At 42.7% G+C, this 25,819-nt stretch overlaps 2 protein-coding genes across 7 annotated transcripts in view; one reads left to right on the forward strand and one right to left on the reverse strand.

Moving 5' to 3' along the window:
* The window catches only part of NF1 (neurofibromin 1), a 184,711-nt gene that overhangs the window by 132,741 nt on the left and 26,151 nt on the right, over positions 1–25,819 (forward strand). For 3 of the 5 annotated variants that reach the window (XM_039914576.1, XM_039914575.1, XM_039914574.1), the window contains 15 exons: positions 8,836–9,268; positions 10,016–10,356; positions 13,435–13,637; positions 14,670–14,747; positions 14,837–15,030; positions 15,861–16,001; positions 16,157–16,436; positions 17,566–17,780; positions 18,087–18,148; positions 18,320–18,434; positions 20,866–20,967; positions 21,797–21,937; positions 23,015–23,141; positions 25,118–25,249; positions 25,601–25,736. In XM_039914576.1, the coding sequence (XP_039770510.1) occupies positions 8,836–9,268; positions 10,016–10,356; positions 13,435–13,637; positions 14,670–14,747; positions 14,837–15,030; positions 15,861–16,001; positions 16,157–16,436; positions 17,566–17,780; positions 18,087–18,148; positions 18,320–18,434; positions 20,866–20,967; positions 21,797–21,937; positions 23,015–23,141; positions 25,118–25,249; positions 25,601–25,736 (2,700 nt within the window). The remainder of the gene's footprint in view (positions 1–8,835; positions 9,269–10,015; positions 10,357–13,434; positions 13,638–14,669; positions 14,748–14,836; positions 15,031–15,860; positions 16,002–16,156; positions 16,437–17,565; positions 17,781–18,086; positions 18,149–18,319; positions 18,435–20,865; positions 20,968–21,796; positions 21,938–23,014; positions 23,142–25,117; positions 25,250–25,600; positions 25,737–25,819) is intronic. The other 2 variants (XM_029082634.2, XM_029082637.2) reach the window with 1 other exon arrangement.
* EVI2A (ecotropic viral integration site 2A) lies at positions 1,433–5,728 on the reverse strand. Of its 2 annotated transcripts, XM_003430576.4 has the most exons (3): positions 5,502–5,728; positions 3,123–3,432; positions 1,433–2,932 (listed from the first exon to the last, which is right to left on the reverse strand). In XM_003430576.4, the coding sequence occupies exon 3, from the start codon at positions 2,901–2,903 to the stop codon at positions 2,211–2,213; it is 693 nt and encodes a 230-aa protein (XP_003430624.1). In that variant the 5' UTR covers positions 2,904–2,932; positions 3,123–3,432; positions 5,502–5,728; the 3' UTR covers positions 1,433–2,210. The 2 variants fall into 2 exon arrangements, with proteins under 2 accessions (XP_003430624.1, XP_007664847.1); XM_007666657.3 differs by lacking the exon at positions 3,123–3,432.

Here is a 25,819-nt window from a genome sequence, read left to right on the forward strand (position 1 = left end):
GAAGCCAGCCTGCCAAGGCTTACCTGTCATTTAAATCAGGGAATTAAAAACTACACCTGAGAGTTCAGGCAGTAAGTCAACTTGTGGATGTTTGATTTTGAAATGGATGGTGATTGATAGATGCATTGAATGTCCTTGCCAGAGGAGGCTTGATTTTGGCAGAAAAATTTGGGCCTATGGCATAATTGTACAGAAATAGTACACTCGGTTGGATTTGCTCTCATTAACGGTCTCATCAGGTTGAGCCTACGTGTTTTGTAATGAATATGATTTGATATTTGAGTGAAAGAAACAGCTTGATACGGAAACTTGTCAGATTTTTAGCAGTTGACTGTTTTGTTTCGTTTTCCCCCTTTAAACCAGAGTTAAATCCTACACCAAGAAAAGATGGTCCTAATACCTGGTGAATTTTATATCTAAATTTTGGAAGCCCCATGATCTACCAAAAATAAGTAATATATTTTTCAGCCTTGTTTAGGAGCCAATTCCTTTAATGGACTTTGCCAGTTCCTTTAATGGACTTTTTTAGTGGTGCAGCCTAGACTCTTACAGTGTCTGCTGCACAGCTACCGGAAGAAAATTTACTGACAACGTGAGGAACAATTGGTAAAATTAGAAATATGTCCTAGGTGTCTCTTGGCCTTCTCTAAAGTGTTGCTGAAGTGAAGGTAGGTTCTAGTCTGGACTCACTTTCCTCATTTTCCTTATGTCTCTGTTTAACATGCTGCCAGTCTTGGTTTTCAGTCAGTTACAAATGAGGACAAAAGCAGCAAATAGTCTGCTTGCAGTTTATATTTAACAAAGAGATAGATCAAAGATGAATTCTTAGTTAATCCCATGAATCTATTTTTGAATGTAATAGGTCTTTTTCTCTAGGAATATTTCTCTGGTGAGGCTTTTTCTCCAAATATCTGTAGCCCTGTTATTGGCAATTTGCAAACGGATCTCCTTCTGCACAGCCAGTGCCAACACACCACCCTTCCTGGATATGTAATAACTGTGGAATTGCTCAAGTGCTTAATATGTGTTAAGCACTGTACTGAACACTGGTGGTAAGTCAAAATAACCAGGTTGGGCACTTGAAGGAATCAAAAGGTAGCTTCATCTGTTTATTTAAAGATCTTCTGTCATCCTTGAAATCCACTGTAGCTATTATTTATTTACATTAATGTCTGTTTCCCCCTCTAGACTGTACACTCATTGTGGACAGGGGTTGTACTTGTTTATTGTTATACCGTACTCTCCCCAGCGCTTAGTACAATGCTCTGCACCCAGTACTAAGTACTTAGTACTAAGTACTAAGCACTAAGCATTTTTGCTCTGTATTTGTCCTCTACATTGAAGAACTGCTAGACTACCATCTGCCTCAGTGGACCTCTTGTTTGTTGCTGTTCTTGCCAAAGGATAGTTAAGTAAAATAAAAATGTTCAGGTTTACATGTGTTTAGTGGACTTTTATTCATTTAAAGTTTATTTCAATAATATTAATAAAGCAAGTTTTCTGTGCCTTCATGCAACACGTGTTGTAAAATTCATCCTCAAGTAATGAAGGTCGTCCAGCTAGATCTTGCCATCTCCAAAACAAAAGTACATCTTGGCAGGATAGCTTCCTGCTTTAAAATGAGGGGTTTTTTGGTCATAATGGCTCTTATTAATGGTAATCCTTGGAAGTGGAAATGTATTACTGAGTGTTAAGATGTATTTGGTTAGTCACCTTTCTTTTCTCTGCCCATATTTCTTCCTTGAAATGGGAGGGCTGTTTCTATAGAGAAGCAACTCTTCCTAATAGTTCTGTAAATTACCAGCTTTTACTTGCACTTTGAATAAGGACCCTTAAAAGGGGTATGCCTCAAATATTGTCGAGCCCTCTTTACCACTCCTTCCGAGATTCCACAGCTCACAGTCTTTAAAGACTTCTGGAAAATCTTTGGATTCTCAAACGATCCATTCCATGCGTTGTAGGCCTTAGAAATAATCACTGTTAAGGTTTAAGTGCAGCTAATGAAGTGGTTAGGTGTGTCTTCCCCATCCCCACCCCCACAGTTCTCCCACAATTCTCCTCCCATTGTAGAGTGAAATGTCTGTTGTGTCAGTTTGGGGGGGCATAAGCGTTTCTTTAAATTTCGATCCGAGACGAGACGAATTTCCTTTCACGTCTTCCTCGTGGCCTTCGCGGTGGTCTCTTGTTTTTTCTCCACGTCGATTCATCCATTAGTTAGCCAGTTTCCTGGATGCTTCCTCATCTTCTCCCTCCCCTAGAGCTGTGAGAGTTCCAGTGGATTGCATCATCAGGTTGGGCCCTGTGAGTTGTTTTGCTCTTTTCCATGTGTCTGATTCAGCCGGCCACAGGCCGCTGTTTGCCAGAAAATCTCCGTTGCTTCTGGGCAGGCGTTTGCCCATTTGCTTTGATCGTTTGAGGGCTGAAACTTTGTTTGCCAGAACTACAGTCGACAGAAATAAAAGGGTGCAAATAAGAAAAAGCACCGCGATTATAATTAAGCAAACCAGCATAGCCATTTTATTATTTTCTTCACAGTTACTCGCTTTGGTACTTTCATTTTGGATCTTCCTTGTGGTCCCAGTACCCCATGTTGTAAGAGAGCTGTTTGGGGTAGGGGGTGGTGTAGAAAGACCTTCTCTTGAATCAGGAGCTAAAGATAGAAAAGCAGATGATGTTGGCGTTGCAAGAGTACTCGTGGATCTGCCTTCGTAATCTGCCTCTCGAGTCACCGGGTCCAAACTTTCATTTCTCCCGTCATTGTTTCCGTTTGTTTGGTTTGGGATGGTGTGATTCCAGTCGGTACCGTCTGTATCCCAGAAATACGTGTAGTTTGCCAGTATTTGGGGAGGAAGGGAGAAGGACGTCGTTACCAGGAAAGCAACACACAGGTAGTGTTGCCCCATCAATCCCACGTCCGTGAATACTCGTAAATCTGTAGGGAGAGAAAAATGATGGGTTAAGGCTTTGTAAAATAGTGCTTCCGATTATGTGGTTTTTATTTGAGGGGGGAGGCGTAAGGTGCTGCTGTCAATCAAGTAGGATTTCAAGCATTTCAAGGCTTGCAACTCTAAGATCTTCAAGTCAGCTATTTTATTTGTACCTTTGAACAAGTTAATTATTACCTCCTTTGAAACTGTCATTTTGGGATCAGAAAAAAAGTGAAACCGTTCTTATTTTAGTGGCAGCAGTTGGAGATGAGGACATCACTAATGTGTAGTGAAGCCTCACAAAATGGTGTCCAGAGAAATATGTAGCAGTTTCTTCCTTCACAACATATCAGGGTACAGTAGCCTGGAGACTGTTACTTCTGCTTTGGAGATCTTTTTTTAGTGTTTTCTAAAGCCTTTTAAGGATTATTTGCAGAAACTTCTCCACCCCTGGAGGATAACCATCTTTGTGAAAAAAGGAGTAATGTAGGCTTTAGCATTATACCTGCAATAGAGCAAAGTGAAAGAAAGGGGAACAAGACAAGCCATCAGAAAAGAAACCAAAAGATTTCTTGATGCAACATGATCGCCCGGCCCAAATCAGCTCTTTGAAGATGGAGCACACAGGTGGTTCAAAGATGGTGTATATTTGTGTAAATCATTTCTTTTATCTTTTCATTTCACACTTTATTTTGCTCTGCCTTAAAGTCTTTTCAGCACCCGAAAAGGAAACACATTTTCTGCTGAAGAAACTTAAATATATAGCTTTCTAAAGGGATTAAGTGGAATTGGCATTTGGGTTCCTGGTACTGTACTGGTAACCTAACTGTCTCTGGCCATTGTTAAATTCCAGTCAAACAACTGTAAATCCACTTCTCTCTCATACACAAACACATGAGCACGCCCCCACCCCCCACCCCATATTTAGGAGCCCTGTGGCTCAGAATGTTTCTGTTCAGTATTCTTGAGAAGGAAGTAGAGAGAGCACGTAGGCCACTTTGCTCCGATTAAAATGGCTTCTTATTAAGAATCCAGGGTATTTTCTCATAACCTGCTATATGTAGTACTCATTGTCATTTTGATTACATAACAGCTGTAGCTTGAGACTAAAATGAATATGGCATTGTCTTCACTGAATTTCTTTCAGAGAAAATTATTATGTGGAAGTACTGTGGACTGCTAATTGAAAATTGACCCCCAGATTTCTCCCTTGTAGCATGATTTGTGGAAAAAGACCTCTTGTAGAACTAAGGGGATGAACATTAACATTTGAATTATGGGCTCCAAAAACCAGAAGCTGATGTTAGCATGAGGTTTAATCCACTAGAATAGGTGCTTTAGGATTAAATTTAGGGCAGACTTTCTCATTCTCATGTCATAATTATTTTATAAATAAGTCAAGAAACTTCTCGGTGCCTCAGTTCTCCCTCCTACTCAGACTGTGAGCCCCAGGTGGAGCAGAAACTGTCCAATCTGGGTTGCTTTTATCTATCCCAGCGCTTATAGAGCACGGGCCTGGGAGGCAGGAGGTCGTGGGTTCTAATCCCAGCTCAGCCACTTGTCTGCTGTGACCTTGGGCAAGTCACTTCACTTCTCCGTGCCTCAGTTACTTCATCTGTAAAATGGGGTTTGAGACTGAGCCCCACGTGGGACAGGGACTGTATCCACACAGTTTGTTCATACCCACCCCAGTACTTAGTACAGTGCCTGGCATGTAGCAAGTGCTTGACAAATACCATAGTTATTAGTATTATAAAATAGGCATTTAACAAATACCGTAATCATAATATTAGAGTTATTTTGAAGGCTACAGTATTATCCATTTTAAAGCAGTAAAGCGCTAGTGGGAGAACTGTCACAGATTATTTACACCTGATTCAGTAATAAAGTTCTACCTAAAATTTTGGAAAAAGTAAACTTTCAGGGCTTTAAAATCCCTGGTAGTTTTCAAATAACCCAAAATGGAGGAATAGTGCTGAATCTCGTTCTTTGACAATGTCAAAATAGTAGCTAAAAACACAGAACATTGCTTTTTGCACAATTGTAACAGGGCTCACCACTGACAGGATAATAGGTCTACTGTTGATTGTCCCCTGCCAGATGTACTGCCATCCAGAAATAAACAAACTGTGTTGACAAAATAAGGGCTTCACTTAACCTCTCAAAAGCAAGAGAATTCAAAATTAAGACCTGCCACTTGGTCCTAAAATCTCCCCATTGTAGCTAAACGATTCTCCCGCAAGATGCTGAACTGTAAATTCTGAGGTGCCTAGGCATGACGGGACTGTGAGTTGAGTTAAAAGAGAGAGTGCTCTTTTAAAATTAGAATGTCATCATTTTAAGCTTAACTAGCATCTGTTCCATTTACAGAGTTAAAATTGTCCATTTGATTTTTCACGCTAGACATAGCAAAAGAGAAGAAAAATTACACTTTATTACTTATGACCTGAGTTGTTAGTGAGGTTCTTCATATTTGAAAAGTGCATTCCTGAGTTACAGCCCTTCACCGGTTTTAACGGATTTCTAAACAAAGTTAAAGTATACCCCCCCAAAAAAGCATCTACATAAACCTACCTTACAAAACGCTTTGGTCAAATCTGATTATAAAGTGAATATTTTAGCAAACCACTTCTTGGTGTTTTCTCTTCTCGAAGCACCGTTTACGTATAACCTAAAGCAAAGGAGACGTACAGATTTTGAAATTAAAAGTAAACCTGCAGCAAAAGAAGGATATGTTCTGCTAGCTTTCCACTTTTAAAACTAAACCACAGATGACACATTTCCTTTCTGCTGCAAGTACAGCACGTCAGAAAAAAACTCCGTCTCGCCCAATTTGCCACTGGTATGACAGGAAGCCGTGTGGGACAAATCTCCGCCTCCAAGGCTGAGTAGATTTTCCACTGACCGTATTCTTACCTGATGATTATTTTTTATTTACTCTTGTATCTGGTTGCGGGCTTTCAAAACCAAATGGGAAATGCCATCTTTAGTCCAATCGCGCCTATTAAATGATTTTGTTACTCCCCCTTCCCCCTCCAACACACAAGATTTATCACCCTGTCCTGCTTGGTGCCTTCTAAGGGGTGTCCAGTTAATGTTAGGGAGAGCTTACTATAAACAGACCTCTCCTCAAACCGGGAAGGGAGAGGGTTTCATTCGGGATCGGTTCTAGCAATCGGTTCGGAGATTGCGTTTGGGGAGAGGGTTGCATAGGGTGGGGGCCCTTAAAAAGGGCTAGAAAATGTTTTTATAGCAGGAAGCGGTGGGGTGCTTTAACGAGGAGAAGAGTATAAAGCTCCTTTAAATCAAAAACTGCATCTTTGAGGAAAGCAAGGATTGGGTCTGTTTCCCGGGTATTTGGGCACGTCCAGTTAAGCAGGAGGTTTGCCAAGCTTTCCATCTGCAGCAGATATAATGGTTGAGTTACAAGCTCTTCAAAAGAGGTTTGTAATGGAAATGCCAGCAGACTTTTAATTATAACAGCACCACTGAAGTCAATAACCTTTCCTGCATCTCAACCTGGGTGTGGCCTCAATAGATGGAGAAGTGAATTAGCGTGTGTCTGAATATGAATCCAGCCTGAAAGAATGCAGCCTAATGTTTTGCAAGAGATAATTAACACTTCCATTCATTTCCTTTTGGTTATTCTGTTGTTGGTGTTCCCGTAAATTCTCCCCTTCATTTGGTCCAATGAAGAGAGCCTTTCTTTTCATCCCGGGAAGGCGCGCACTGATGGCGTTTTTCTTCCTTTTTGAATTGAGAGCTGTTAGGGTGGCTTGGCTTTTTGGCACAGTTGGTCGTTTGCAGTAGCTGCTTCTTCTCTCTTTTCTCCCTCTGCCTTCAAACTCGCCCACTGTCTCCCCGGTCCTGGACCCCACTGCACCACCCAGCCATCTCCGTGCAGCCATTCTGCATTCAGTGAGAAGCAGCGTGCTATAGTGGATAGAGCACGGGCTTGGGAGCCAAAAGGACCTGGGTTTTAATCCCGGCTCTGCCACTTGTCTGCCATGTGACCCTGGGCAACTCACTTCACTTCTCTGGGCCTCAGTTACCTCATCTGTAAAATGAGGATTAAGGCTGTGAACCCCATGTGGGACAACCTGATTACCTTGTAATCTACCCCAGTGCTTAGAACAGTGCTTGACACGTAGTAAACGCTTAACAAATATCATCATTATTATTATTATTATTACTATTGCCCTATCTTCCCCCTCCCAGTCCTCCCTGTATTTCGTGAATAAATTTTGTATTCCTACTGCAACTCCATCTCCCTCCTGGTTCCAAAGCAATCTGGTCTTCTCCTGCTTCCCTCCATGGAGTCCTCTTTTTCTTTAATGATGCTCGTTAAGTGTTTACTATATGCCACGCACTGTACTAAGAACTTGGGTAGGTACAAAATAATCAGGTTGGATTTAGCCCCAGTGTAAGTAGGAGCAAGGAGGATTTAATGCCCATTTCACTGATGAGGTAACTGAGGCACAGAAAAGTTGTGACTCACGCAAGGTCACACAGCAGGCAAGGGGAGGAGCCCGGATTAGAACCCGGGTCCTTTGGCTCCCAAGCCCATGTTCTTTCCTCTAGGTCACGCTTCTCCCTCTCTATAGTCACCAATGATCTCTTTCTTGCTAAAGTTAATGAACTGTAATTCATTTTGGGGTCTATCTCCCCCACTAGATTATAAGATCCTTAAGGGTAGGAACCAGGTCTCTTCATTCTCTTTCCCCCAAGCACTTAGTACAGTGCTTTGCACACAATACGTGCTCAATAAGTACTATTGATTGAATGTGATGAATGACTAAGAGAACATTCTTCCCACTCATGAGTCTGTTGTCCGCAAAATAGGCCACATTGATTCAGTTTAGGGAGAAATGGTTGTGCGTGTGACATCATTGAATGCAAAGCTGCTGTATTGCTGATCCTGTCTCAGCTTTATTGTACATTCTGGCACTTTGTGTTTCTTCTTTTTTTTTAAATAGCATTTATTAAGCGCTTACTATGTACCAGGCACTGGTCTAAGCAGTGCGATGGATACAGAGTAATCAGATTGGGCACAGATCATGTCCCACAACCTTTATCCCCATTTTACAGGTGAGGTAACTGAGACACAGAGAATTAAGTGACTTGCCCAAGGTCACGCAGCAGACAAATAGAGCTGAGATTAGAACCCGTCTCCTTCTGGTTCCCGGGCTCATGCTCTGTCCTTTTGCTGCTGCTTCATTTTTTTATAACTTTATAATATTTAATAGTAAGTTAGCAGTGAGTGGCGAAGTCACAATTAGGTAATCATCTAGAGTAACAGAGGAATTTATACTGAAAAATGTATCCCTGAACCGTCTACTTCCTAACCCATTAATTCCCATTGAAGCAGTGATTACTATGATGTGATTTTCCCATAACATGAGCACAACTCCATCAGCGTGGCGTAGTGAGAAGAGCAAGAGCTTGGGAATCAGAGGACATAAGTTCTAATCGTGGCTCAGCCACTTGCCTATTGTGTGACCTTGGGTGAATCATTTTTCTGTGCCTCAGTTACATCATCTGTAAAATGGGGATTACAGTGAGCCCCATGTGGGACAAGGACTGTGTCCAATCTGATTAGCTTGTTTCTACCCCAGCACCTGGCATAGAGTAAGCTCTTAACAAATACAATTTAAAAAAAAACCACCTAAACTCCCCGTATTTTTCTTTAACCTCTCTTCACTACTGCTCCAGATGAAGGTCCCTGGAGATTAGTTCCTTAAGGCTCCAAGAGCCATTGAATCACTTAGTGCAGTGTTCGGGATGTATTTGAACACAACTACATCCATGCCATCCATCTGCAAGATCTTGGTAGAGGAATTAACACGAGGGATAAGTTGGGTGTGTAACAGCCAGTTTACTTATTTGCATCCCTATGTCATTTTCCTAGGTTCAAGACCGGTCAGATCAATGGGGATTTGCTGATATACCACGTCTTGCTGACTCTCAAGCCATATTATGCCAAGCCATATGAGATCGTCGTGGACCTTACCCACGCCGGCCCCAGCAATCGCTTTAAAACAGACTTTCTCTCCAAGTGGTTTGTCGTTTTCCCTGGCTTTGCGTACGAAAATGTGTCTGCTGTTTACATCTACAACTGTAATTCTTGGGTCAGGGAGTACACCAAATACCACGAGAGACTGCTCACTGGCCTCAAAGGCAGCAAGAGACTTATTTTCATAGACTCGCCTGGAAAATTGGCTGAGCACATCGAGCACGACCAGCAGAAACTGCCGGCTGCCACTTTGGCTTTAGAAGAGGATTTGAAGGTGTTCCACAATGCTCTCAAACTGGCCCACAAAGACACCAAGGTTTCTATTAAAGTAAGCTTCATTTCACCTTTCGTGAATGATTAACGATCTTGTTTCACAACCTCCACTCCCTATTCCTGAGACCGAGCTGAGAGGAGAGCCAGGACTTCCTAGGAAAGAGCAGAGGCCAGTTGTGGTCTTTAAACACTTTTTAAAAGGTGAGGCCTAAGCCTTCCGGTTGGGAAGAGTCCGCCTCTGGAATCGTACTGTTAGTAATAACGGTGTTTATCAAATGGCCCCCGATTGCACTGCATGCTACTAGACTATAATTTGTCTTTAGACTAGCTCACTGTGGGCAGAGAACGTGTCTGCCAACTCTGTCGTGTTCTCCCAAATGCTCAGTACAGTGCTCCGCACATGGAAAGCGCTCAGTAAATACCATTAAGCTCTTGGGGAAGCCGAGCAGAGGCACAGGACGTATTCCATTTCCACAAGGAGTTTACGCTTCTGACAAGAGGTAGAGAGGGGCATTAAATACTCGTAAATAGTGAACTCGGCACAAGTAACCAAATATACAGTTGAATAGACAAACGCCTAAGGATAAGTGTAGGAGAAATAAGAGTTTCGACCAGCGAAAGGTGTCCGGCAATCAATCGGATGTGAGTGCTTTTGCAGCTTGGGAGCACCATGAAACATTCTTTCTTGAAATTTGACATCCAAAAAGTAGCCTTCCCATAAAAGATCAAAAACCTCGTAATGTCTGACCTTCCTGTTTTTGTCACTCTTGAGACTCATTTCTGTTTTCCTTCCCCCCTCGAGGTTGGCTCGACTGCCGTTCAGGTCACATCAGCCGAACGGACAAGGGTCTTGGGGCAGTCGGTTTTCCTGAACGACATCTATTACGCCTCAGAGATCGAGGAGATCTGCCTCGTTGACGAAAACCAGTTCACTTTAACCATTGCTAACCAAGGCACTCCACTCACCTTCATGCACCAAGAGTGCGAAGCCATCGTTCAATCCATCATCCACATACGGACACGGTGGGAGCTGTCTCAACCCGACTCCATCCCCCAGCACACGAAAATCCGGCCGAAGGATGTCCCCGGAACGCTCCTGAATATCGCGTTGCTTAATCTGGGCAGCTCAGACCCTAGTTTACGGTAAAAAAGATATCTTAAATGTGTTCGCGTTTTATCCAGGACACTTTCCAAATGGCTTTCCCACTGAAAACATGACTGTGTAGCCAGCATATGTACCCGAGTCCTGAGGATTGAACCGGATTTAAAGCCATTTTGCACCATCGGCTTTTGCAGTAAACCAAATGACCTGCAGGCCGGTCCCTTTTGTCCGTACCCCAGTACTGCTGTTAATTTCTGCACGGGCCCAAAACAAGTTACACTTTTCCAGTTTTTGGCAGTTTCCTGAAACTGCCCATAGAGCATAAACCCAGATTATCCCAGGTCTACCCCAGCAATATGTTTGGGCAAGGAACGGGTCTACCAGCTCTGTTGTACCGTACTCTCCCAAGTGCTTAGTAAAGTGCTTTTTACCCGGGAAGTGATCGATAAATGCCATTGATTGAAAAGGCACTGGTGTTGCCTTCTGTGCAGGCAAAAAATTTATACCATTACCAGAGTCTAAAAAAAATCCTTGTAGGACTAAACATGGTTTAATCATCCTCCTCCTCCTCATCACTATCAAATGACACAGTGAGGACTAGTGAATAGAGCCCAGACTTAGGGGCCAGAACACTTGTATTCTAATCCTGGCTTTGCCACTTATCTTCTGTGTAATCTTGGCCTAGTCACTTCACTTTTCTGTTTTTCAGTTTCTTCATCTGTGCACTGGAAGTTAAATCCCTGTTCTCCCATCCCTTTAGACTGATGAGAGTCCCATGTGGCCCAGGGACTATGTCTGATTTCATAATCTCTACCTCAGCTCTTAGTACAGCGCTTAGCACATAGTACATGCTTAATAAATGTCACACTTTTTTATTATTATTACTCAGTTTTTCATCATCAACTTTCAGTCCCCGTAGTGCTCCAGGCAGTTGCCAATCAAAGTAAACCAAGTTTCTGCCCACGGGAAGCTTTCCTCATAAAACAGACCACGTTGAAGTGGCGGCTTCCAGAAGGCACATCCCCTCTTACCTCTTTCCCTTGTCTCCACCTAAATTTAGCCGTGTTCTTCTTTTCTCCAAATTTCTGACTGAATTATCAGTCTTTGAATTTTTATAGCACTTTCACATCAGTTAACTCTTTTAGTTCTCGTAACGTCCCCGGGACTTAGGAAAGAGGCTGGTCTCAGTATCCCCATTTTACAGATGAGGAAACTGAGGTCACAGAGCTGGGACTAGACCCCAGGTAACCTGACTCCCAGACCCTTGTTCTTTCTCTTAGGCCACAGTGGTTGGATAGGTACAGTTTTTGAATGTTGTAATACACACCCCTAGAAGATTTATCAAGAAGTGGTTTCTGCTTCACCAAGAAAATCTCAATGTTTAATCGAGTAGTTATGTAGTTAGAAATTATACCGAAAAAAAGAAGTTAATGTCTGAAAGGGAACCGAAGGATTCAGATGTTGACTGAGTCGGGGTCGGTTCTGGCAGTAAATCAGTTAAGGGTATTTGTCGAGCGCTTACTTTGTGCAGAGCACTGTACAGAGAGTTTGAGAGTACCATACAGCTGGTAGGTGTGCTATTTGCCCTCACGGAACAGCTTACAGTCTGTGTCTTAATGCCCGTTAATTTTAATGCATTTCCTTGGATGCTATGATTAAGGGCCCAGTTCGTCTCGGTTTCTTGAGACACGAAGGCTCAGTGCCGGAAATCCTCCCTCAAGTATCGGCTATCCCAGGTAGCCAGATGCAGCCCCCACCATTCCCTCCCACCTGGGCTTCGGCACTGTCTTCCGAATAAAGATTGCTCAAACTGAACTGCACCCTCCTCCTGTCCGCCCCCCCCCCACCCCCCCCCCACCCATGAGGTAGTTTTGGATGGGCAGGAGTTTAGTCTTGATTCAGTACACTTCTAATGTCTCTAGCCATCAGCCAGAGGTACTCGATCATTAGTAATTGTGTTATGGGTGGTGTCTCCCTTCTGCTCTCTGATTCAGAAATAAGTCCCCTTAAATAAGTATTATGTTTCCCCAAGAACAACCTTACCCCCGTGGGTTTCTTCCCCTTGCAGACAGTGTGTGTCTTGATGAAGTGGTGAAGGAACTTTCACTTCTGCTTTCCCAGAAAAAGAACCTTCAAGCCCTTTCAAATGATAATGACTATTTCTGACACTTCCCCTGGTTGTTTCTTAATTCTTTTGGCATGTGTTGAATGGTTCAGCAAAATACTTCAGTGATGTTGTTTAAAATTTTGAGATTTTTAACGGGGCCTTCCCCAGCCTGCCCCCACTTTTTTAGAGCTTACAGCATCTAGTTGCATCATTACACTCTTCACATCCGCTCTCTCTCGAAATATGCTTTATCCAAGCACATGTAGGTTCATTTGCATCCTAAAACCAGCCCCCCCCCCCCACAAAAAGCAAACTGGATTTGTGCCTGTTATTTTGATTTCATATGAGAACGAGAGACTTGCTTGTGGATAAGCCTCCCTCCTGGTCCAAAAGGCGTCAGTATGCCTCACTGCATAGGCGTTCAGTGCAACATTATGACCGAGGAAGCCGTTTTGAACCCCTTAACCTAGACCATGGCTCCTATGGGGGGCAGTCCCAAAACCTCCCCTGCCTCCACCACACCCTACTTGAGAGCCACTAAATTCTGGGCCCAGGTCTCTGTTCTCATACATGGCCATCTACATTTTAGCCGCATGCCCTTAAGCGATCTGCCTCACTGGTTTACGGTCTCAAGTCAGCCCTGCTAGGATATTAAATCTCTCTCCCCCGGGCTTTACAGCCTCGTGGATGCAGGACTTCAGGGCTTCAGGTGAGCATCCAAGGCATACAGGGTTGGATGGGCCTGGCTCCCGAAGGAGGCTTTTAAGGCCATTCTAGGTACGTCAGACATGAACCCTCGAAAGAAGACGATCCCTTGCAGTGTAAGAAATTCCAGTCTGACCTCAGAACTTGAGCTTCATAATGCTTATTGATCTGAAATGTAAAAATAATTCATTACCCTGAATGGGTTGAAGATAGAGTAATTTATTATTGATACTTGCTGTGTGATGACATGTTTGGACTTGGTAGATGAAAAATGTTTTTAAATGGCTTCACTTGTGTTTTCTTTCAGGTCAGCTGCCTATAATCTTCTGTGTGCCTTAACCTGTACCTTTAATTTAAAGATTGAAGGCCAGTTGCTAGAGACTTCAGGTCTGTGTATCCCTGCCAACAACACCCTTTTTATTGTCTCTATTAGTAAGACCTTGGCAGCTAATGAGCCACACCTCACCCTGGAGTTTTTGGAAGAGTGTATTTCTGGATTTAGCAAATCTAGTAAGTAGTGGTCATTTATTTTTAACTATAATAATGAGTCTGAGGTCATTCAGAGGGAATCACTTTATTATAGTGTTCATAAAGTGTAGCCTCCCTGGGTTGTTAACAATCTTGCTGTAAAGGGACAAATATAATAGTAATGATAATTTAAAAAGCAGACTCTGGTTAGCAAAAAAAAAAATAAGGGCATCTGAAGCTATTCTTGTTTGGCCAGTTCTCTGGGCTGATCATCAACAGGCAATATGAAATACTGTCAGGCCTTTCACCACTGCCCCCGCCCCCCTGCCCCACAAGAAATCTGCTAATGTAGACAGTTACAAAGCTAAAATGATGGCATTTCACAGAGAAGACAGCCACACCTTTTGTTTGACATTGCTAAATCTGAATTCCAATTTAGGAACTATCTCTTTCTAGTGAAAGGTTGAAAATGAGTATTGAATAAGGCACCCAAGTTGACCCAGGCCATTTCCTGATTTTGGTCTCGGTAGTGTATTTTACTGATCGTTTGAGGCACAAAACCCTAAATCTGGAACAGACCCTGAATCAAAGGAATGTGAATATTTTTTAATGAACTGTGTTTTACAGCTTTACAATAGCTGCTAACTCCTAATCAAAAAAGACTTCTCGGATGGTGACCATAAGGCTGTTCTTCACCATCTCTCCTCCCCTGCGGAACATTCAATCAGAAGTACTTATTGAACACTCTGTGCAGAGCACTGAACTTAAGCCCTCGGAAGAGTACAGTAAGCATTAGTAGACATGATCCCTGCCCTCAAGGAGTTCACAGCCTAGAACAAAAGTGGAAAATGTTTTTTCTGCCATTCTACTCCAATTTAAAATTCTCTCATAAATTGTGATGGAAAGCCTTGATTTTGCATTAGGTCATTTTCTGGAGATAAGGCAGATAGGATTACTCTTCTTGTCAACCTGATCAGGACTCTTCCCCAGTTTTCAAGTGCCCCTAGATATATGTATACTGTGTGTGTATATATATTTATATATACATATATCTCCCTATTTCAATTCTTTCAGGTAATGGGTCTTGCTCTTCTACCTCTTTCTCTTCAGAACACCTACACTTAATTTTGGAATATCCACATTTTAATCAAGGTGTGCCAATCATTCTGCTATCCAAAGAAAAATGACTCAGTGGTAGGCTCGTCGAACACCAGTTTTAATAAAGTGCACTTATTTTCCAGGTATTGAGCTGAAGCACCTTTGCTTAGAATATATGACTCCCTGGCTATCAAATCTAGTGCGTTTCTGTAAACACAATGATGATGCCAAACGCCAGCGAGTCACTGCTATTCTTGACAAGCTCATAACAATGACGATTAATGAGAAACAGATGTATCCATCTATCCAAGCCAAGATCTGGGGAAGTCTTGGACAGGTAGGACATTTTCAGGGTGATTCCTTTCATGCCGAGGTGAAACCTTGATATAACAAGAGGTCGTAAGGTCGGACTGCTTTCAAAGTCGTACCCCTGGGTCCAATTGAGATTTAAGAGAACTGAATCTTAGTGAAACCTGAAGAAAAAGTGGTGTTGAACATATTTTCCGTTGCTATCTTAATCCATTTTTGTTTGCCAGAGAACGTGCTCTTTTGATCTTGAACTAGGAGAGATCCAGAAAAACCCAGGAATACTCGAGCTATCTCTTTTGGCGGACGAGACAAACCCAAAACGAACCCATCGAGCAGTTGATGTCCAAAGAGCCTTATTTATGGCCTCTCGCACGATGTCACTTGGTGGCGTGGGGGATGGAGAAGGAAGGGAAGGGGAAAAGCAGGGAGAAGGGGGAGGCAGGAGGTGTGGTGCGGAAGGCCGGATTTGGCAAAGGTTAGTTTGGGTTTTTTTGAGCTCTGCTGTACAACAAGCTTGACCACCCCTGCTCTAAAGAAGATCTACCAATTAATCCCTGGTATTTATTGAGTACTTACTGTGCCAAACACTGTACTAAGCACTTGAGAAAGTACAAGAGTTGGTAGACACAATCCCTGCCCAGTAGGAGCTTACCATCTACCGGCTGAGTCTTCTCGAGCATTATTGGATATGCCCTGTTAAATAATTAACAGCTCTTCTCTAATGGAAGTTTTGGGATGAAAGAACAGGGGTTTTTCTTGCCTAGTGGTCTGCTCCCTGAAAGTTTTTGGACAAAACACTCAGGTGGAGTGATGGGGCTGGAAAGCAAGAACAGTCCTTTTACGCATTTTCTCCATTAGATTACAGATCTGCTTGATGTCGTGCTGGACAGTTTCATCAAAACCAGTGCAACTGGTGGCTTGGGCTCTATAAAGGCTGAGGTGATGGCAGACACAGCTGTGGCTCTTGCTTCCGGAAATGTGAAACTCGTTTCGAGTAAGGTAGGGCCTTCACCTCATCCCTTCAACCTTCTCGACGCTTACTCTATAGCAGTCCCAGATGGAGACCTTTTTGACCTTGCAACCACAGATGATCATTCTGAGGCTAGATGTAATCCTACCCTGATGCTGTGACCGAGTCCCCTGCTTCTTTCCAGGTCATCGGGAGAATGTGCAAAATAATCGACAAGACCTGCCTGTCTCCAACTCCCACCTTAGAACAACACCTCATGTGGGACGATATTGCCATCCTTGCCCGATACATGCTGATGCTGTCCTTTAACAACTCTCTCGACGTGGCAGCCCACCTGCCCTATCTCTTCCATGTTGTTACTCTGTTGGTGGCCACTGGTCCTCTGTCCCTTAGAGCTTCCACTCACGGACTGGTCATCAACATCATTCATTCTCTGTGCACTTGTTCACAGCTTCATTTCAGTGGTAAGTTCCAACAGGAACTTTTATTGCCCACATTTACTGCATTATTCCTAAGAGAGAAGTGTTTCCTCTGAGAAAATTGAACTTACAACATCTGGACTTAAGATGCGGTTTTCAGGAACAAATTGTATCATGATTGCAAGGGGCTCCTCTATCGAAGAAAGTATACAACTCACAGTGGACCATTGATCTGGCCCAGTAATTAGGTTTCTTATGTTTTTATGTACTGAAAATGTAAATATCCTGTCACACCTGCCTGAAGTAATACATAGGAAATAACTATTATACCAGGACTGAAGCAGCGTGGCTCAGTGGAAAGAACCCGACCTTTGGAGTCAGAGGTCATGGGTTCTAATCCCGGCTCTGTCGCTTGTCAGCTGTGTGACTTTGGGCAAGTCACTTAACTTCTCTGTGCCTCAGTTCCCTCATCTGTCAAATGGGGATGAAAATTGTGAGCCCCACCTGGGACAACCTGATCACTATGTACCCCCCCCCCCCCCCCCCAGCCCTTAGAAAAGTGCTTTGCACATAGTGAGCGTTTAACAAATACCATCATTATAGCCTATCCTACTTCAGGATATTGTTTAGAACTTGCAAATTTGGTAGCTATATGGACCACTTGGAGGAAACATTCTGTCTCTGGAAGACAGTAATTACCCAGCCATTTGATCAGAAAAATATGAAGTCAGAGGGCTAATTGCTTGGGGGATAGAGGAAAATAATCGTATGTTCAGATACTGAAGTAACATTCAGCTTCTCGGACTACGGAATTATAAATAGCATTTGAGTTTTGGAAAGTTCACATTTGGTTTTGTTTTGTTTTTTAATGGTATTGGTTAAGCACTTACTGTGTGCAAGGCACTGTACTAAGTGCTGGGACAGATACAACCTAATCAGGTTGGACAGAGTCCATGTCCCAAATGGGGCTCACAGTCTTTATCCCCATTTTACAGATGAAGTAACTGAGATCCAGGGAAGTGAAGAGATTTGCCCAAGGTCCCACAGCAGACAAATGGCAGGGCCACGATTGAAAGTTAGTTCCTTCTGACTCCCAGGCCCATAGTCTATCCACTAGGTTACGCTGCTTGTCGACTATTGAGTTTAATATATTTATATGTGTTTTATTCAACAGAGGAGACCAAGCAAGTTTTGAGGCTCAGCTTGACAGAGTTCTCATTACCCAAGTTTTATTTGCTGTTTGGCATCAGCAAAGTCAAGTCGGCAGCTGTCATAGCCTTCCGGTCCAGTTACCGGGACAGGTCTTTCTCACCTGGTTCCTACGAGAGGGAGACGTTTGCCTTGACATCCCTGGAGACCGTGACAGAGGCTCTACTGGAGATTATGGAGGTAGGATGGGCAAGACAGCGGGGTGCTGCAGGAAATCGATAATGGAAAAAGGGACGTGAGTTTTGCTCACAGCAGATGAGAGTGGTATAGCTATGCCTGGATTAAGGATATAGCACATGCGTAAATTGCTAATATGTGCTGTATGACTGTACGCTATACTGTGAGCTCGTTGTGGGCAGGGGTGTGTCTCTATTGTTATATTGTATTCTTCTAGGTGCTTAGTACAGTCCTTAAATACCACAATTATTATTATCATTATTTAATGTTGTACTTAATCACGTGTCCCTTTATGCTCGTATTTTGTAGGCTTGTATGAGAGATATTCCAACGTGCAAGTGGCTGGACCAATGGACAGAACTAGCACAAAAGTACGTGGTGTATCATGAATTAAATCTAAACTTGAAGGGGATGTGTGACGTTCCGTAGGCAGGTGTTACCACCTCATAAGCTGTCCTGTGGGTTTCCTGAGCTGTAGTGTGGTGTGAATGTGGTAATAGTAAAAGCTCTTAATATGAAGCTCATTTTTTTACTTTTTACAGATTTGCATTCCAGTATAATCCATCACTCCAGCCAAGAGCCCTCGTTGTCTTCGGTTGTATCAGCAAAAGGGTATCTCACGGGCAGATAAAACAAATTATCCGTATTCTTAGCAAGGTATTTTTTTCCCCTTCCAAACCTTCTTGATGCGTCAATTCTAAATTGTGTCCTAGGTTAATTTGTCTTGAATGTAAGAAGATGTTATATTTCACTCTTGAATGAACCCTTCTGAAATGTTTTGGTTATTCTGATCTGTGATTCCTCTGTGGGGGGGAACCATGAAAGTTATTTTTAAAAATGTGAGATGCGACTTTTGAGCCAAGGAAGCAGCAGAGTTCTATTGTAATGAGATCTTATCAAATTTGGTTACTTTTGAACCCTTGGAGAAATTGCCTTTTAACATTTTGAAGGGTTAGTTAATTTTTCAATGCCGGTGTCCGTTAGTTATTCCATACTTTCCAAGCCCCTTTTACTGTGTTATAGTCTACAACAAGTGAGCACCCGGTCAATGTTGCTGCTGCGTTAAGCGCTTATTATGTGACAATCCATAAATCGTATTTATTGAGCACTTTCTGTGTGCAGAGGACTGTACTAAACTCTTCGGAGAGTGCAGTATAACGGTCGATAGGCACATTCCCTGCCCACAGTGAGCTCTCAGAGAGGGAGAGCACCGTCTAATCCTGCTGTAACCGCTGGGTAGTTAGTGAAGCCGGACAGAGTCCCTGTCGCACATAGGTGTCACAGTATAAGTAGGAGGGAGGAAACCATCATTGACTGTCTGTTTTGCAGTTGAGGAAACACAGGCACAGTGAAGTGACTTACCCAAGGTCACACAGCAGGCAAGTGGTGGAACCGGAATTAGAACCCAGGTCCTGGCTCCCAGGCCCATGCTTTTTGTACTAGGCCATGCTGCTTCCCATGGCTTAGCAGAAGTCAGATGGACAATATAGAAGTACTTTCTAATAGTTCTGTACAATACTGCTGGTTAGCAGTGGATCTATCTTTTGCTGTCTATATGTATTGCATTTATTGTGGCCTCTCAGTTTATTAAAAGATAAAGTTCATTCTCTTGTGATTGAGACAGTACTCCTGAGTCAAATTCACTTCAGAGCAACCGTGGTCTTGCAATGTGCTCATATATTTTGCCACAAATGGCAATTGGAAAAAAAAAAAAAAGAGAGTGCTTTATAGTAGTAATCAAAAAATGTAGATGCTTCATTCTTTTTCTGTGGAAAAATTGCCACCAATCTCCCATTTACTTTTACCTTCCTCCCTCTCCCCCTTCCCTCTTCCCTCTCGCTTCACTGTGGGCAGCACCACCATCCTTCCTGTCTCAGAAGCCCCTAAAAATGGCATTACCCTTAACTCATCTGTCTCATTCAACCCACATATTCAGTCTGTAACCAAATCCTGTCAGTTCAGCCTTCGTAACATCACTAAAATCTACCCTTTCCTCGCCATCCAAACTGCAGCCACGTTAATCCCGGCACTTATCCTATCTCACCTTGATTATTGCATCAGCCTCTTTGCTGACTTCCCTGCCTCCTGTCTGTTCCTACTCCAAGCCATGCTTCATTCCACTGCCCAGATCATTTTTCTACAAAACCATTCAGTCCATGTTTCCCCACTCCACAAGAACCTCCAGTAGTTGCCCGTCTACCTCCACATGAAACAGAAACTTTACGGTGGGCTTTAAAGCACTCCTTCATCTTGCCCCCTTCTATCTTACTTACCTTGCTGCTTTCCTACCACAGCCCAGCTCGTTCTTCTAATGCCTACCTATTCACAGAACCTCGATCTCATCTATCTCACTGCCGACCTCTCACCCACATCCTGCCTCTGGCCTGTGGAACACCCTCCCTCTCCAAATTTGACAGACGATCACTCTCTCCTCCTTCAAAACTTTATTAAACACACACCTCCAAGAGACCTTCCCTGACCAAGCCCTCATTTCCTCGTCACCCTTCTGGCTCATCCTTGCGCCTGAATTTGCCCCTTTTATTCACTCCTCTCTCAGCCCAAGAGGACTTATGTACATACCCTTAAATTATTTCTGTTAGTGTCTGTTTCCCCTCTCTAAACTGTAAACTCGTTGTGGGCAAGGAATGTGTTTACCAACTGTGTTATATTGTACTCTCTCAAGGGCTTAATACAGTGCTCTCCACACAGTAGGCACTTGATACATATGATTGTTTGGGACCTGTCAGAGATTTTCTTTTGCTCTCCTTCCTCCGTCCGTCCACTGGTGACGTGGTCCGGTACGGCTGCACGCCTGAGTTTTTGCCATCTGTGAGGTGCAAAATTCAGTCTGGGTGTATCAAAGGCACATATCCTTCGCAATTTATAAATTTCCCATGCTGAGTCACAGTAGCAATAAAGCATGCCTATATAACATAATAATAGGCTTTTAAAAATGAAATTGTATTCCCCTTTGTAGAAATTGCTTTGGGGCTCATATATCTTTATGCTGACTCCAAGCTATATTTATATATGGTGTAGAACTTAATGAAAGTGGATACAAATAATTCACTCTGTTTTTCTAAAATAGGGACTTGAGAGCTGTCTAAAGGGACCTGATAATTACAACAGTCAAGTTCTGATAGAAGCCACAGTAATAGCACTGACCAAATTACAGCCACTTTTGAATAAGGTAATCATTAGAAAATGAATGCCCAAATGCAGTTATCCAAGGTAAGTAAATCTTTTAAAATGACTAGGACAGAGAGCTATTAAAGTACTAGTCATTGAGGTCTTCCTTCTCCCTTTAAAAGATCTCATGCTACAAGGTTAATTTTCTTTGAAATAGTATGGAAGGCAACCTTCAAGGTGGGATTGGAGAACTCACATCATTATTAAAAGTTCCTATCCTCCTGAGTCATTCTCCTTTGGTAGGGTGCAGGGCCTTCATGTATGCCTATTTCATGAGGAATAAGTGCACTTAATGCCTCGGCAGGACACCCAGTGGGCTGGGCACATGTGGGTTGCTGTGATTCCAGTCCGATTGACTCTCTGCTTGCAAGCTAACTATTGCCTGGAACCAGTTAGGAGAATCCCGGCAGGGGAGAATAGAGGAATTTCTGATCTCCAGGGAATCTTACCACCACTACACCCCACTGCTCTCAAGTACTCGCCTGCCCATCCAGCAGCGGCCCTGAGTGTCTAATTTCTTGTCCTGAGCATCAGATGAGGATCTCTAGTAAAGCCACCAAGCAAGATTGATATTTTGAAGGGATAAAATGAGGCTGCTGTAATGGAGAGAGATCACAAAGACCCAGTCTGTCCTGGCTTTGTTTGCCTGGGTTAGAGAAGAGACATTTTTTCCTAAGCACACAATCCCCATAGAAAATAAATAGAATGTAGTGGAGGAATGGGCTCAGGGGGGCGGGGGTTGCTTTGTTTGACCTCGAACGTGTTTTGAATGACCATGTAATTCGGATATTATTAGCAATTAACGTTCCGAGCCATTTCTTCCCTAATAGGATTCTCCTATGCACAAAGCCCTCTTTTGGGTGGCTATGGCTGTGTTGCAGCTGGATGAAGTTAACTTGTATTCAGCTGGGACAGCACTTCTTGAGCAGAACCTGCACACGTTAGATAGTCTCCGGGTATTCAATGACAAGGTATGTATCCTTTCCAGTGTGACCCAGTGTTATTATTGTGAGTTCATTTGTACATGGAATTCCCAAGAGTTTTATTTTGTTTAGTTTTTATTAAGGAACCGGTTGGGATTCTCTTCCCTGACTGAAACACCTCGATTCAGGTGCATGCAAATGAGAATTCAGTTTCTCAATGAAGAAAAAAACAAGCTTGAAGAATTGATGGCTTATTGTGCTTTCTGAAACTGTCATTTGTCATGCATCACTTTCTGTGTGTCTCCTTAAAACTCCCCTTTACAGAAGTTTGCCCCACACCTGCAAATGATTTTCTCTAGCTTTATGCAGCCATTCTGCAAATACCCTGGGGAAGGTTTCGTGGGACTTGATAACAAAACCAATCGTTTCTTTTGTTGTTTTTTTTAAGTGGTATTTCTTAGGCACTCATTTTGTGCCGGGCATTGTTAAGTGCTGGGGTAATAATAATATTGGTATTTGTTAAGCGCTTACTGTGTGCAGAGCACTGTTCTAATCGCTGCAGTAGATACAGGATAATCAGGTTGTCCCATGTGAGGCTCACAGTCTTAATTCCCATTGTACAGATGAGATAACTGAGGCACAGAGAAGTTAAGTGACTTGCCCACAGTCACACAGCTGACAAGTGGCAGAGCCGGGATTCAAACCCATGACCTCTGACTCCCAAGCCCGGGCTCTTTCCACTGAACCACGCTGATACAAGCAAGTCAAGTTGGGCAAGTCCATGACTCATATGGGCTCACAGTCTCAATCCTTGTTTTACAGATGAGGAACTGAGGTACAAAGAAGTCAAGTGACTTGCCAAAGGTCACACAGCAGACAAGTGGCGGAGCTAGTTTTGAACTCAGGTCCTTCTGACTTCCAGACCCATGCTCTATCCACTTTTCAGTGATTGAGAATCACTTCAGGATATCTACAGCACAGATAGTGGCAGAATTCAGGCCTTTCCTGAAAATGATTATTTAGTCAACTTGCCTTTGTGGGTCTAGACCCCTGTAAAACTTTATCTGTAACTGCAAGAGAAACCTAACCTGAATACCACCCTTTGCCAACAACTCTTTTCAACAGAGTCCAGAAGAAGTCTTCATGGAAATCCGAAATCCGCTTGAATGGCACTGCAAACAAATGGATCATTTTGTTGGACTCAATTTTAACTCTAATTTTAATTTTGCACTAGTAGGACACCTTTTAAAAGGTAGGAATATTATGTTAAGATTATTGCCAAGAGAAGCAGGTGGGATTTAAAAAATAACCAAACTGTAGGCAAATTGATATGCCTTTATCTGTCTGGTCCTAAATTAAGACCGTGTTACTTAGGAAATGTGTAATTCAGTGTGTAATATTTTTTGCTATGCCTTCATTAGCATACCCCCAAATGTAACCTCTTTCTGAAGAAAGAAATATGGTTCATCAGGTATATATGCCAAACAGTATTTATTTATTTATTGTATTTATTGAGCATCTAAATAAATGTTAGTTAGCATGAAATAGCCTGTACATATTAAGCATTATAATTCATTCAATAGTATTTCACTGTTGTACTTATTGGGTGCTTACTGTCTGCAAAGTACTGTACTAAGTGCTTGGGAGAGTACAGTATAACAAATAGGCACATTTTCCTGCCCACAATAAGCTTACAGTCTAGAGGGGAAGGCAGACATTAATATTAAAAAAAATTGCAGATGTGTATTTTATATCTAAATACAGATACTAAATGCTGTGGGCTTTTTTAATGGTGTTTAAGTGCTTAGTACGTGTCAAGCACTGTTCTAAGAGCTGGGATAGATACAGGTTAATCGGGCCAAATACAGCCCCTGTTCGACATGGAATGGGAGGGAGAACAGGTACTGAATCCCCATTTTGCAGTTGAGGAAGTTGAGTGATCTTACACACACTACCATCTCTGGTTAACAAACATAGGAACTGTGACAAATTTGAGGTGAATACCCAGAGTGTGGCTTACTTAGCAGGTAAAAACTCAAAACATCTAAACAGAAGTTGAGGCATGGAGAAGTGAAGTGACTTGCCCACAGTCACACAAAAGCAAGTGGCAGAGCCAGGCCTAGAGCCCAGGTCTTCTGGCTCCCAGTCCCGTGCTCTACTGAGCACTTAATAATATTAGAATTAATATCAGTAGTAATGTACAGATTGTTCTCAGCCAGATCCTTGCCTGTGTGATCTGGTTTGGGGCAGCATATTTGGGGACCCAGTAATAATTAATAATGATGATATTTGTTAAGCACTTAGTATGTGCTGAGCACTGTTTTAAGAGCTGGCGTAGATACAAGGTCTTCTTAATCCCCATTTTACAGATGAGGTAACTGAGGCACAGAGAAGTGAAGTGACTTCCCCAAAGTCACTCAGCTGATAAGTGGCGTAGCTGGGATTAGAACCCACAACCTCTGACTCCCAAGCTCGTGTTCTTTCCACTAAGCCATGCTGCTCCCGATGAGGCATTCTTTCTGGTAAAGTGAAACTGCCTCACTAAGATTTTTCGCATTCATTCAGTTGTATTTATTGAGCATCTAAATAAATGTTGTTTAGCATGAAATATCTAGCCTGTACATATTAAGTATCAAAATTCATTCAAAGCACTGTACTAAGCATTTGGGAGAGTACAATGCAGCAATAAACAGACACATTCCCTGCCTGCAGTGAGCAGTCTAGGTACAGAACCACCATTTCAAGGAAAATCCCGCAAAATAAATTTCAACCTCCTCCCCCCTCAAAGAAAAGGGGTGGAGGGACACTGGAAGCCACACTTTTCTTCTCCTCTTCCTTCTCCACCAGCAAATTCAGTGCTGCACAAGATGGGGTTCAAATTGTACTCCATTTTTAGCAGTTTCATTTTGAACGAGTCATGGAGCTTATTTTGAACTTCCTCTTGGGTTATTAAAGCACTTTTGTGTCAATAACTTGTGTGGAAAAATTGATGGCCTCTCTTCTAAGATGGTGATAGAAAAGTGCCCAGAGAAGTTATGTTATACAGTCCTCTGGAGGAAAGAAGATTTTTTTGGGGATTTTACTCCCACAGAGTGCTTTCATGTTCTGAAAGGTCAACAGGTTTCATTTGTATTTGTAATATCTTAAAGCTCAAAAAAAAAATCAAATGCCAGTAATGATTGCTGTTCTCCAGCAGCATTTTAACTCATTTGCCATCTTGTTTTTTAGGATACAGGCATCCTTCTCCTATCATTGTTGCAAGAACAGTAAGGATCTTACACACACTACTAGCTCTGGTTAACAAACATAGGAACTGTGACAAATTTGAGGTGAATACCCAGAGTGTGGCTTACTTAGCAGGTAAAAACTCAAAACATCTAAACAGAAATTGTTGTGGAAATTTCCAGTGAAACCAAAGTGGGCATAGATAGTCTTCGGGCCTTGAGTTCATCCAAGTGCTTGACCAACTAAGCAGAGTGAACCAGTGGTAGGAATAATCTGGGCTGGGCTTTGAGTTCAATTATTTGAAGATGAGAAAACCTCAAAGGTCTGCCAAGGACTTTCTTTAATGAAGAAGGCAACACCAGCCAGGGCATATGTGCCAGGGTGTGACCATTCTTGGAAAACAGGGGCGGAGAAAGATTATATCTCTTTGCTTTACACTGGGCTGAGCTTTTGTTCGTACACTGAAACTTCTCTTTGTTTTTTCAGCTTTGCTTACAGTGTCTGAGGAAGTGCGAAGTCGCTGTAGCCTAAAACATAGGAAATCACTGCTGCTGACAGATGTCTCTATGGAAAATGTTCCTATGGATACATATCCCATCCATCACAACGATCCCAGCTGTAGGCAAGTGAATTTTAAGCAGTGCGGTTCTTTAAGGACCTCTAGGTGATATAGAGAGCCAAGCAACAGAGTACGGTGTTAACAAA

Source organism: Ornithorhynchus anatinus, chromosome 17, assembly GCF_004115215.2.
Source record: "Ornithorhynchus anatinus isolate Pmale09 chromosome 17, mOrnAna1.pri.v4, whole genome shotgun sequence".
Classification (NCBI taxonomy): Eukaryota; Metazoa; Chordata; class Mammalia; order Monotremata; family Ornithorhynchidae; genus Ornithorhynchus; species Ornithorhynchus anatinus.